This window comes from Dermacentor albipictus, chromosome 2, assembly GCF_038994185.2.
Source record: "Dermacentor albipictus isolate Rhodes 1998 colony chromosome 2, USDA_Dalb.pri_finalv2, whole genome shotgun sequence".
Taxonomy (NCBI): domain Eukaryota; kingdom Metazoa; phylum Arthropoda; class Arachnida; order Ixodida; family Ixodidae; genus Dermacentor; species Dermacentor albipictus.
This window is the reverse complement of record NC_091822.1, coordinates 76,130,957-76,144,492: the sequence shown is the minus strand read 5'-3', so window position 1 is coordinate 76,144,492 and position 13,536 is coordinate 76,130,957. Positions and strand designations below refer to the sequence as shown.

At 44.8% G+C, this 13,536-nt stretch overlaps 1 protein-coding gene across 1 annotated transcript in view; it reads right to left on the bottom strand.

Moving 5' to 3' along the window:
- Window positions 1-13,536, bottom strand: part of LOC135913108 (techylectin-5A-like) — a 30,090-nt gene that overhangs the window by 13,931 nt on the left and 2,623 nt on the right. Inside the window, exons 2-4 of the mRNA XM_065445776.2 lie at window positions 4,117-4,317; window positions 3,585-3,727; window positions 2,216-2,321 (exon numbers count right to left, since the gene is read on the bottom strand). Coding sequence (XP_065301848.1) covers window positions 2,216-2,321; window positions 3,585-3,727; window positions 4,117-4,258 — 391 coding nt within the window. The 5' untranslated portion in view covers window positions 4,259-4,317. The remainder of the gene's footprint in view (window positions 1-2,215; window positions 2,322-3,584; window positions 3,728-4,116; window positions 4,318-13,536) is intronic.

The window sequence follows — 13,536 nt, the reverse complement described above, 5'->3', positions numbered from 1 at the left end:
AATCGCAACTGGAATAGTCATTCATTAAAGCTCGTAACCTTCAACGACAATTAATCACATTGCCTGATTTAGTAAGCGGAAAAAATGTTTATCCAATCAATCGAAACAAAGCATTCTACACATTCTTTCGCTTCGACTCAGTACCATAAAAGCATAGTTTTATGGTAGTCGCGAATGTAGGATAGTAGCGTTCTTTTACGAGGGATTACGGAAAGCTTGCTACTTATCCCGAAAAGAACACCAAACGTTCGTCATTAATAAACAAACGTGCAAACGGTTTTCAGAAAAATTAGAACACCATATGCTGATTTTCTGAACAGGCGTCTGTTTCAATGTAGAAACGGCGCCATTATGCATGCTGTTCACTTGAACACTGAGGCCTGTTTTCGTTAATTTATTGGGCCTGTCTGCGCCTCCTGTTTGTATTACATATGGAGTCCTGCGCTAAATCTTAACCTATACAAAACAAGTAAATCGGCAATATTTTTCTTTCAGTTCGTACTTATGGAACCGCAAGCACCAACCATCGGTACTCTTTATTTGCATAACGAGGGGAGGGAAATGGACGAGGACAGTTTTGAAGCTTAGTCATGACATACTTAAAGGAAAGACTCATGGGAAAGACTGGGTAGATTTTCGCCATATGACAGGTAAACGGTAATTGGTTGCCGCCGATCACGTATAGGGTACTGGAGAGAGTAGAGCATGGATGGCCTCCTCCGGTTGTCACAAGGGTGTCACCAAAAGCTACTCACGAACCAAACAATGCCTTGAAAGTCACAATAACCATGGAGGGCTTATGACCCTAGAGCCTACTTTTGGTTAGGCCCCTAAAAAAGGGACAGTTGCTGTCAGGGGATATTGGTTTGCCGAGCATCGCTGCCTAAAGTCATTGCCCCATTATTTTTTTATTCTTTCCTTCCTCAAAGATATTCGTGTTTCGCCCAGTGCAGCACCAAACCGGCTAAAACACTGTGCTCCCGAGTAGGAAAGTCACACTGAAATAGCGTGAACGTTTGGAGTAGGCTTAAGCTTCGCCTTTAAGAGTACAACGCGATAGCATTCAAAAATATCTGACTGCTTCTCACGGTTCCCAGCAACTGGAGCGTATGTAACCATAATGTTTACCGGGAAACGCTGGCCGCGAACGCTATGCACGAAGGCGTGCTATGTGGTAAAAACGTGACCACTCGCGTGCGCCGCGATGCGGCGGAGCCGAGCGAAAGCTGGAGGTACTGCAAGGAACTGAGCGCACCGCTCCGTGGCCCCCAAGACACCCAACCGCGCACCAGCGCGCGCAAAAGGCGGACGCCACGCGGCCGGTCTGTGAATTGTAGAAATTCTGGAACAGGCATTTCTTTGAATTTTCGCGCAGCAGAATTACGCTCTCTCGTACAGTCGAATTAGAATCCGAGAGCTATCATGACTGTAGGTTGTGTGTATGTCGTAGTTTACGGTTTTTCCAAGTATTTTAGCTTGAGAAATTTAATTTGTTGAGCAAATTCCTTTCGTCACATGTCGGGCGTGGGTACGGCTGGTTCGAAAATCTTTTCGTTGAAAGGACGTCCGATGCCGACACCAGATTTCGTGCTACATGGGCTGCTTAGCGCTTGCGTATTGAGATTTCTGTAGCTGCTAAGTAGCACTAAATCCCAAAAAGTTTGTCCGGGTGCAGTGAGAGGCAGACTGAGAGGCAAGCAGCTTTCTGCTGAGGCATGCCTTTCTACCGATTTCTCTTACGCGTGATCTTGACCGTTGTTGAGACAGCTAAGCGGTGGCAGGAGGAGCATGAGATTTCAGGGTGAGCTAAAATACTAAAATATCAAAAATCTTTAGAAAACTTGCGTACTTTCAATACTTCTTATCAAGTTGCCTTGACTCTCTTCTCTTTATATTCTTATTTTAGGTTGGCTAGTGGGTTAGTTTTTCTCTACGAGCGGATGATACCGACTATCTGAGATTGGCCAAGAACCGGGTGAGATAGGAACTTATTAGTCGAGCCTAAATTAAACTACTAGGGATATATATTTAACAGACAAAAATTGGAAAAAAGGCATGTATGCCCTCATAGGCTGTCTTGCCTCTTTCATCTTTGCCGCTATTCAGCCTTAGCCTCATCGTTATGTCTGAATCTCCATATAACTATTTCGTAGAAATTTCAAGCGCACTATAATTCGTCACCACATTTTGCGGAACTTGCGTGAAGCCATATTACCGATCCAATACTCCTCGCTCGCATTTCCAAATCCATCCGCGTACTCCGTCCAGTTTCGGTAGAAGTGATACACGCTGTTGCCGAACTGGCCTCTTCTCTGAATAACCTGCGAATAAATTGAAAAATGAAAATACAACAATACACAGGGAGCCCAGTACTTTCACATCATTTTCTTAATATATTAACAAGGTATGTTACTGCGATAAGTACCTCCAAGATATTAGATGCAATTACTGGAGGCTGTCTACCTATCTGTCTCCGATTGCCACTAACCAGCGCCACTGGGTCGCCCGTGTTAGACTGGGTTGCCGATTGTGCTGCTGTGCTGTGGAAATAGGCTTCGAAACTGAGTACCTCCGAGTCACCCTACAACGAACCTAATTTGACGCTTGCATTGACCACTAGGGATGCGCCACTGGTCATGTAGCAATGGGTATGTACCGCTTTTCAATGAACCTCTTCGACGATGCGTTGGAGCAGTGGGCTTGTTCCACTCCGTCTGTGGAACTCTACTGTGAACCTTCCAGACACCAGAGCTGGCCACTGACTATGTGCCAGTAAGTACGTGCCCTTTTTTAATTAACTTCCGCGACGTTAACTATCATAACTAAGCAAGTGGCGCGGGGTATGCGCCACTCTACAGTAATAAAAATGAGTGTTTAATTCTCTACGACGCTATCAAACTGATGCTGATAAATTGGTGTCATCGATATGTTTGTGTCAGCTTTGTGCGAAAAGAGTGGCTACGGGCTAAAGCGCATTCCATCACGTGCTCACCATTGTGCGTCCTCATTTTTTCCTCCACTAATTGTCAGCAAGACTCTTACGCTCCGAGTTTGACACGTGCAAACGCGGCAGCTGATGAGAATGACGCCTATAGGCTGCAGTGTTATCGCCAAGAGCTTTGTAGCAGAGCTTTTTTAATATGTATCCTATAATCCGCCCATGCAATATCATTTATTGCATGATGACGCCTCACGATACCTAAGACTATTTGAAGTAACGAAAATTTTACACTTAAAGAGAGAAAAAAAGGGGAAGGAAAGACGCAATAGTAAACCAGACAAACTTTTCTTTTTTAGTTTACTAGCCTGCGTTCTGAAGGGGTATTTGAGCAAGGAAAAAGTAGAAAAAAAGAGAGAAAGAGAATATTACGTGCTCAACCTTAGCACGTTTGGTGCCGTTCCTCGTGAGAAGGATGCCCTGGTATAAGTAAAGTGAGACCAACACATGCAAAGCTAATATAATAAATGAAAACATTTTCGTGTGTTTGGTACATTTTATGCTGCGGCTACCTTCTACATAAAAAATGTGAATCATGCCCGCCCTTACTATTACAATGTTGGCTCAGTTCATCCATTGTACTTACCGTCCAGCCTCCGCCATCTGTCTCCATATCACAGTAGACGCTCTGACCCAGCGGTCCAGCAGCCATGTGGAACACGCTGTAGACTCCACTGGAGCGCTGACCAGCGTGTAAGAGATCGGTGCAGTGGCGAGGCTGAATTGCGGCTATAGGACAAGAAAAAGAAGTGCATCATCCATATAGCCGACGACCACATCAAATATGCCGCGAAAAGCTACATTTGTTTTCAGAAAATAATTAGGCGCGATCAAGCGATTTTATTCTGAGACGCGATGCTTATTTTTCTGTGCTGAATGTTTCAGCTTATTCACCACATTTACGCCTGGGGCAAATATTTAACTACATATTAAAATACTATTTTCGAGCCTAATTACAATTATCCCGCGCAATCACCTCTATCATTTTGCTCACGGGCCTACACGAGCGTTCATATTCTCCTTTTCTTGCGGTAAGATGGCAGCCCTACGAGCGTTGATCTATCTACGGGAGCAAAGTGCTTCTCCGTATTTCACGGTACCAAAGGAGAACAACGTACATTTTATGTCACCGAGTAACTGTGCCAGTTCCCGCACACGCTCCTCGGCCTGTTCAATGGCGGGTCCTGTGAGTGCTGCCGACTGCACCGTTGTGACTGCAACGGCGACGGTGGCACAGATGAAAGTTATGTAGCCTGCCATTTCGTGACCAGTGCGGGCCAGGTCCAAGGCGCTGCTTAAACGTGGGAGAAACTTGTCGCCTGAAAAGAATTCAAATTGCGTGATCCATTCGGCGAACCACTTGAGTGGAGCCAGGTGTCCTGTTAATTTCTTGTTAAATGATGAGAGCGACAAGAATGGGGATGCACGAGGGGCTCGACTGCTTATTTGTCACAACTATATACGAAATAGGAATGACTCCAGAGAACACACAGCGACAGGTAATTGCCATGTTACATCAAAGCATAAAAACAATAGAACAATTACCATTTCTGATTCCTCTGGCTTCATTGTTTGTTACTTCTCATCAGGTAAGGGACGTGGTTTCACGAGGGCCGGTAAGTATAAAGCCTGAATAAACATTTCTTCGATTAGCAGAATCAAAATGACCTCAAGGTGTGGCCTGTAATAATTGGCTTAAATCTTTGTAATCTGCAGTGTTCTCGTGTCATTGGCATTCGAAGTGCCTGGTTAGCTTTTAGTACAGGGTATTCATTTTGCCGCCATGCTCTAATGGCATGTACGCCATCACAATGACACAGCTTCATTGTTCTGATGGCACAAGGAAAACACCTTTTATTCGAGTGCACGTACCTGGTATCCGAAACTCTTCTATTCACGCGTACTTGCCTAAAGCTGGCTGGGCCTGACCTCTTATGCTTCGAATACGAAACATTTGTCCACTAGCGACGCGAAATTGATGCTCATTGTATACATGACCAGCTGACGTTCTTCTTACTCTTCGAAAAAGTTCCTCGTAGAACTTGCACTCCACATCATCTACCAAATTTCTTGAGCAGAATATTTGGCGAAAAAATTATTAAAATGAGACCATTTTGCTTGATTTAATAAAACAGTGTGCACTACAGCTAAAAATGCACTAACTGAGATATGTTTATGAAATATACCTCATGTAGAAGATAAACCACGTAATTACCGCTTTTCTTCTCAGTGAAAACTAAGAAATTGTTTGCAAAAAGACCACGAGATAGTGTTGCGCCACCCAAAAAAATAAAACAGCCTCTTTCTTACTGCCTGTCATCCGGGCCTACTTTAAATTATTTACTGTTGTTGAAATGGTGAGGAGGACAAGCTCTAGAAACAAAGCGAAATTACGTCATTATGAGCACAGAAGAAACTCTAGCGATCGTGCGATTGTCCATCACGGAAAAATGAGACGCTTACCGTTCGGACAGCATTAAGAAAAATAGGGAAAGATTGAGGCACCGTGGCTTATTGCGTCTGCAATGTGGAAACCAACAAAAACGTTTATGCGTTTCATGGGATGCAATAGCCTATAATGCCACTTGTGAAGAACTTAGCGATGAACGCTTCAATCGGCGTCGGTGCGTCTCTACTGCAAAATCTCCTTCTTGTCGTTGAGTCCACTTTCCCCGTTTCGTAGCGCAGTGTGATCAACTGGGCTTAACCTAGTCAGCCTCCCTGTTTCTGCCTTTTCAATTTTCGCTCTCTCTCTTGATATAGTTACGATCAATGCGTAGGGAAGAAGACAACGTATTGCTGCGAACGAAAGGAAGTAGACGATGACAATGTGAATATTGACAGCTTCTGTCGGAAGCTCTTGAGCTCGACTTAGCCACTAAAATAAAGGTGACCTGCACTAATTCAAGAGCACTGGAGGAGCTGGTTAAGCACTCACAATGACGGAACCACCACCACTGCAGCTTCGTCGATGCCGCCGACTTGCCACCCTTCGGCCATCTGTCCTTATAGAATATGTCGACGTCTGCGACATACCAGATGAGGAAGTCGCTCCGCAGGCAGCTCCTATAAGGATAACGCCTACCATTCCACTGAAATATTATCGGAAACCGCACCTCTTTCTGGAAACAGGTCGTAGAAGATGCTGAAGATAAGCTTACCCACTAGAAACTAGTAAGAATATATAACGGGTAGCATTCAGCCACAAAGGTATCCACCCTGCTCTTCTCCCTCATCAATACTGCACTCGACTGGTACGATAACCATGAGCACGCGCTTACAACGTGGCAACGTATTGTGAAAGAGTTGAGGGCGTGTTTCAGGGACTCACTCAGTAAAAAAAATAATATGCGCCAAACTGACGCTCTCGCAACAGGCCTAACCACCGGATGAGACATGCACTACATCTACTCTGGAAGTATTGGGGCTGCGAAATGTGGGCAATGATCGGATTTCGGAACAACACAAAAGTTGGACATCTGTTGAGTGGTGTGTCTGAAGAGGCGTAAACATTTTTTTCACAGGATAAAAACACTTGAGTTCGTTCTTTGACGTCATTCGGCATTCCATAATATTCTATACACTAACGTTGCGCCGGATTTCGACAGAGCTTACTAGTTGGCGAACGTGTCGGCGATTGCTAGTGTGTAGACACGCGCTCTTTTATCTTCGACCTACTTTCGACCATCCGTCAGATTATCCGTGAGGAACTTACTCGCCATGCAGAGACGTTCAGCTGCGTACCTGATAACCCCAGTGTGCAGACGCCGCACGAGGCAACGCCACTTTCAATCTTCCTGGCAACGAACAGTTAGCGAAGTGGCCGCAGTGACCAGTGCAGCCCCACATTGAAGAATGAGGACATGCTATCCGTCTTTGAGTTGTCACCAAAGCGCAAGCCTCGTACGTTCCTTTCGATGCCCAATCTCTTGTTATGATACCGTCGACTAGCCTATTCACTACACGATTCACAATGACACTGCTGGTTCTATTGAGGAGCAATCAACATTACGGCCTCTCTCGGGTGTGTTACTCCTAATTTGCCACAGGTAATATATCATGGTTTCGCAATCACCATGCAACCACCTCCGGTATGACCGACAATGACATTTTACTCGACCCTATCAAATGCCCTACGGCATCATGAGGTCCAGCACGCTTTCTGTCCAGCGGGAATTATTAGACGATGAGCTTGCGGAACCGCCATCCGGGATCTGACAGGAGTTTGAAACCACCCCCTTATCTCCAACGCAGCGTTGCACACGATTCCTTCGACGCTGCAAGACTTCCTAGCGCGACCGATGGAGGCGAGGTCACTGAATATTTTCTACCAATAGAAATGCCACCCAAGTTCATGCCTACAAACAGAGTGCATGCCATTTTTGACCCTATGTCTGTGAATACTGTAGGGGATAATAGGGCAGCAGTTTCAGTTATGAGTGCCACTTTCAAAGCATCTTAAGGCTAAAAGTTGTATTTAGGTGGCAGAAATCGACGTTATGCGGAGTGAGAGATAAGCCGTGGTGACGTTTTCGTGTCTACTGCTGACGGGTTTTTGAAAGGCGTGCTTCTGCGATGGAGTCTGCTATTTTTCCTGGATCAATCAACGATGTCATTTTGGACGTGGGCTCCTTTAGGAATTGTGGTGTAACGCTCGATTGCTGCACAGTAAAGCAGTTCCAAGGTAACCGAGTCCCTTCGGGACTCGTGGAGAATGCGTTAGACAACGAAATTCTATTTTCTGTTTGTGTGGACACTGTTATATCTCCATCACCTGCGCTTTGTGCTTAAGTTGTCTGTTGTGCAACGCCTTCTACAGTTTCGATACTGTCCTTTAACCGATGTGCATTAACTGTTTAAAGAAGAACCTCTTAGTTGGGTACTGTGTTGGGTGAATCACCCGAGGGCGTGCTGGCTTAACGAGTGTAACCTGCTCGGCCGCTTGAAACTAGCCATCTAAAGACAGCTAGAAGCTCGCCTACTTCATGGGGCACACGTGCTCACCAGTGGCTGTACTTAAGGATGCGTCTTTGGAAAGGGATGGTGTGTCTTGTTAGAAAACGACCCTTTTCATTACAATTTAGAAAACGCTAAACACATGTGAAAACCGAACGATGGGGCGCCTGCTTTGGAAGCGCACCTAAGTATTACACTTTGCACAAAACAACAAAATGCTCGCCATATCAGCGTATTGAACACGCCATACAATCAACATGAGGTCGGTGAGTCCGATTAGAGAAAAACCAAATAACATTTCATCTACGGAGTGTAAAATGATCGACGAACAACTGCGAGAAATGATGCAAAAGAAGTTATTACAAAATTCACCAAGTCGCTAGGCAGCTCGTCATTCTTGTAAAGAAGAAACGTGGTACTTGGAGATTTTGCATGGACTACCACTGAAGGAATGCTTTGAGTAAAAAGGACGTTTACCAACTCCCACGCATTGGTGATGTCATAGACTGCCTTGAATCGGCCTCTAATCCTTATTATGTAGACCTACACTCCGACTATTAGCAAATTTCAGTGCACCTGGAAGACCAAGAAAAAAGGAGACAACCTATGTAACCACAGACGGGATCTTCAAATTTAATGGGCTTCTATATGGAATGCAAAATGCTCTCGCAACGTTTGGACGATTCATGGACGCCATTCTGCCTTCCTTCAACTTAAACATCATCAGCATGTGCTACCTCGAGTACATTGTCTTTAAACGCACATTCAGCAAGCGCCACTCGTCTGGATATTGTGCAGAACTGCATCAAATCCACATGCCTTGTCTAAAAACTCCAAAAAATGCCGTTTAGCTGTTGTCATAACTCTTCTGTTGAGCCATCTTGTTAACAAGGATGGCATCCGCCCCAAAAGGTAGCAGCCATTAATGCGTTCAGTGCGCATTGTTCTCCGAAGGAGTCCCATAGTTTCCGGGACCATCGCTTTATTGATGACTTTTCTTACGTGGCGTGTCCTCTGACTGCTTCCACCATTTCATTTTTTTTTGGCTAATTTACAAGCAAATGGAGGGGGCCAAGGTAATAGCTGCTTATTGGCTGCTTGAGTGGTCCCTGGCCCCCTTTACATATTGGCAGACCGGTGGCGAAGAACACTCTCAGAATTGTAAAAGAAATAACAGTGGGTTACATCAATTAAAGGGAGTAGTTAGATTTCTTTCACTGTGAATGCACGTGGTTTCACTATACCATGGTGATGTAAATCGTAGTTTTCGCCAGACAGATGAGCTCCGATGGTGTCAAGGCATAGATGTCAATGCCGGCTTCTATATAAGAATTTAGTAGCCGTGGCCAGGTGTTTGCGACCGTTTGATGGCCGTAATTTGCCGCACACGTGTGGACCCCCAAACGCTAGTGTTCTTTCCATCAGTTAAAGTTCCTGCTGAGGTCACCACGTGTTCTTTGTCACTTTGCGCATACAGCACCGACAGAACTTCACACAGATGCAGTTGCATCAACATCGGTGCCTTCCTGGTTATCACCACACTAACCGCGAACACGTGATTGCCTATTAAAGTCGCTCAGTAAGCAGGCCCTATCAGAATTACAGTCTCAGAATGAGAATGTCTCAACGGAATATGCTGTTCAGTGGTTTCAACCATGCCTGTATTCTTGCAAAGTTGTAACCCACTACCCCACTCTGTGTTGTCTTGTCATCATTTGTATCCCGCGAGGCCGCCTTGGGCCTTGGGCCCTCCGGCTACAAGAACACATCTTCACTGTTTCATATCGGAGCGGCCAACGACACGCAAACTTAGATTGTCTATCGCGTATGCTTCTCCACTCAATGAACTCTGACGCACACAAGTTCAATCACCTTGTAGTTTCTGCACTGTCGAATATGTCGGATATCAATGGTTTCCACACCTAACAGCACAAGGACGCCAGTTTGACGCCACTCCTTACCACGTACTCTGCCCGAGTCTACCACACCAAGCCATTTTATGCACGAGACTGACCTTTGAAAAAAAAGAACAATCCCAACATTAGTGCCTGTTTTCTCGTAGTGGTGTCGGAAAGCCTTCGAACAGCGAGTCTGTGTGCATGCATGACGACCCTACATCTGGGCATTCAGGTTGTGCGCTGATGCTTTAGCGTACCCAAGAACAATGTTATTGGGTATAAAGGGTACAGTCTGCGGAATCATAAGGCGTCATTTGTATAATATTGTTCTGGTCACAAAGGTTAAACTACTACGCCACCTGGTCTCTTGCAGCTGATGCCTCCTCCAAGCACGCCTTTTCAACAGCTGAACTCATGCGTCTTTGTCCCAAGTCAGGCAAGGGCAACCATTAAATACCCGGTTGCGTTGATTACTTAACGCGATGCTGCAATGCTATGGCCAACCCCTCTGCAATTGCGACCACCTGCGAAAATTTGTGATCTTCCGGCAATGGCTACCTCACGGCATTATTAGCCGCTGCGTACGCCGGTTCACAGCGCATGTGTAAGAATGTATGTATGTATGTATGTATGTATGTATGTATGTATGTATGTATGTATGTATGTATGTATGTATGTATGTATGTATGTATGTATGTATGTATGTATGTATGTATGTATGCATGCATGCATGCATGCATGTATGTATGTATGTCCACATTTTCCCGCCAGTTCGGGCCACTGGAAGGTTCATGGTCGGATATGTAGAGCATCGCGCTGCTGTGCTTAGGAAAACCGGTTTGAAACCAGCCGTTGGACTAACTTGGGTTACTGAGTATGTGCAATGTATACATTCGTGCCACACTACACCGAGCCTCTTTCACGCCGACATAGGTCACTGTATGTGTGCGACAGTGTAGATACCACTGTTCGAAGAAACTCTTTGACGCTTTTGTCGCCAGCTTGAAGCTGCGGGTCTGTGCCACACTCGGCCTGTGTTGGTCTTGAATTAATCTCGTAGATGCGACTTGAGCCACTGACTTTGAGCCAGTTGTGCCACTCTTTAAGGAGCGTCTTTGATGCCAACTTGGGTAACTAGGCATGGGCCACAGCGAATGGGCCGCTCTACGATGAAGAAAGGATCCCTTAAATTTCTCCGGTGCTGAGCGGAAATAACGTACGTCACAAAGTTTCCTCACGGAGAACAACCTTACACATTAGCACGCTGCGACACAATTGCAATGGGTGTGTGCCAATTTTCAATGAACGCATTTCTCGCCAACGCATTTGTGAACTGTGCGATGAATTCACTGGTTATTTTCCACTTTTCAATGAATCTCTTGCTAACGTGGGTCACCGAATATGTGCCACTGAGTGTGTGGAAAACGAGGGAACAATTCTTAGTGTTGTCCGGCACAAGCGCGCCACGCCTCTGCACTCGGGGGCACGTGTGTGCAGAAAGAAGCGTGAGACAGAAGCCATATTGCCTATGACGGATTTCTCAGCGTTCGCATGCACCGGTGCGCCATAAATTTTGTACGACACCCCAGGCTTCGCGGCGGTGGCGCTAGATGGCAGCGAGTGTTCTTAGGGAAACGCGAAAGAAAAGTCCCGTTGTAGTTCATGCGTCATATTTAACTCGCTTAGATAGTGCCAATGTGTTGTGCCGCTAAGTGAGTAAACATTAAACTCATATCTGTAAGCAGTTGTTATGAGTTGGCCTCTACCTAAATTTTATCAATTATGCGCTCACCACCACCAAACACGAGACAATCGGTTATATTCTTTTATCTCTAGCCTATGCACGTCCTCCCTTTTTGTACATATAAAAATTCGTCTGTAGCGAAAGCCTTAAACCTTGGAGATGAAGATATCAACATGAACAGGTTCGCTGGTCGATCATGAGCTCGCCTTCGCGACCAAAATAAATGTCCCCTGCACTCATAAAAATAATGTGTTCTTGCTGTTTTTCTCGTTTTCGATGTCTTTAGAACCCATGAAATACAGTTTTCAAACATTTCGTAACCTATGTACTGCAAATAATACTTTACGGCATGGGTGCCGTACTGTCAATTCACCTCAATTCACTCACCATGCTGTCAATTTACCTTGAGTTTCCTTTGCTCAAGAGCAAAAGAAATCTCTTGTTTTCTTACAGTCTTCTGCAGAATTCATCTCTACATGTATTGTTCGAAAACGCACTGAGACCTGTACCTTGTAAATTAGGCCGCAAGACAAATACCTACGAGAAAACTGGTAATGATTGCTGATTTCGCTGACAGCTAAACGTTCTTTCAGTGGTCATCTTTCTGTCCGATAGGGGTGGGCAATCATCTCTTGCATTTTATGGGTTTCTGCCACAGTTGCACACCAGTGTATCGCGTATAGTGCAACCATTGTGCGTATTTTAATTTTCATAATCGCCTCTTTACTCCTTCGCCATTCTAGGGAACCAAACTTGATGTTTTTCTTCCAGGTAACCGCTCCGCCTTTCCCTCGTCACTTTTTTTTTTCTAACCCGCAACGCAGGCAAAGAAGCCGGTAAGAGCCACAACGCAGTACTAGGTTTCTGATCTCCTTCCGAAAAATGTTTAGCCCCTTCTTTTCTTCTCAGATATCATGAGGAGCGGACATAGTTATTTAGAAGTATCTCTGGCATAGCTTTGGCGCTCTCAAGTGTGTGTAAATTATGGAGAGCAATTTACAGTGTACTCATGTGTACTCATTTTAACCTGTTAAGGAGGAGACATATAAATACCAAGGAAATATATTTATTTTCTATCTAACTGCACAAAGCACATCACGTATAATCATAATCAACAAGAATAAAAATATCTTGAGGAAATTTTTTTCAGCAATACGGAAAAAATCCCAGGCAAAGAAGTGGAAGTGGGCTTAAGCCGAAGACACCAAACGCTTCATTAGGAATTTATGCGGGCAGCTCTCATTATATGTGAACCATGGGTGTACATTTCATTTGCTTTACATTTGCATCACCACTAGAGCCGGAGATCCGACACTGGTGCGGCTCCCCTGACAACGCTTTAAAAAAAATCGAGTTGCATGCCAAACTTGTTCTTCGTCATCCGTGTTTCTGCTACAAACCAACAACTGACGCTTCCTGCCAGTGATTCAGGGTGGGCCCAAGACATTTAGCCAGAAACTTCGTACTTAATATCGAAACCCCGCAAGAACTTTCTTGCTGGTGTGTTGCGTGTATGCAACACTAGTCAAAAAAGGCTGAATATAAGTCGTTTCTACGTGCTTCATATTTCTTCCACATGAGTTCGGTTGTGCCGTCTCTTCTCAGTTACATACCTCATATAAAACGTCCACTAAGAGTTTTCCAAACATGTAAAATGCACCGGACTATTCATAAAACACGTATATTGAAGAGCTGACAGTACGGCATTGAAAGTCATGTCACTACTTTTCTATTGTACTAGATTGAAAACAAAGTAAATCTGCTCCTTACAACACTATCAACCTGTAGTAAATGTATAGCTTCACATCAGCATAAATATATTTGCACCTAGTTAAATCTAAATTCTTTAAGATGACATTACAGTGGACACAACCGGTGATGGGTTCTTCCCTACGCATTTCAAGGAATTTGCCAGCACCTTTCAGAAAGAACAGTGATTT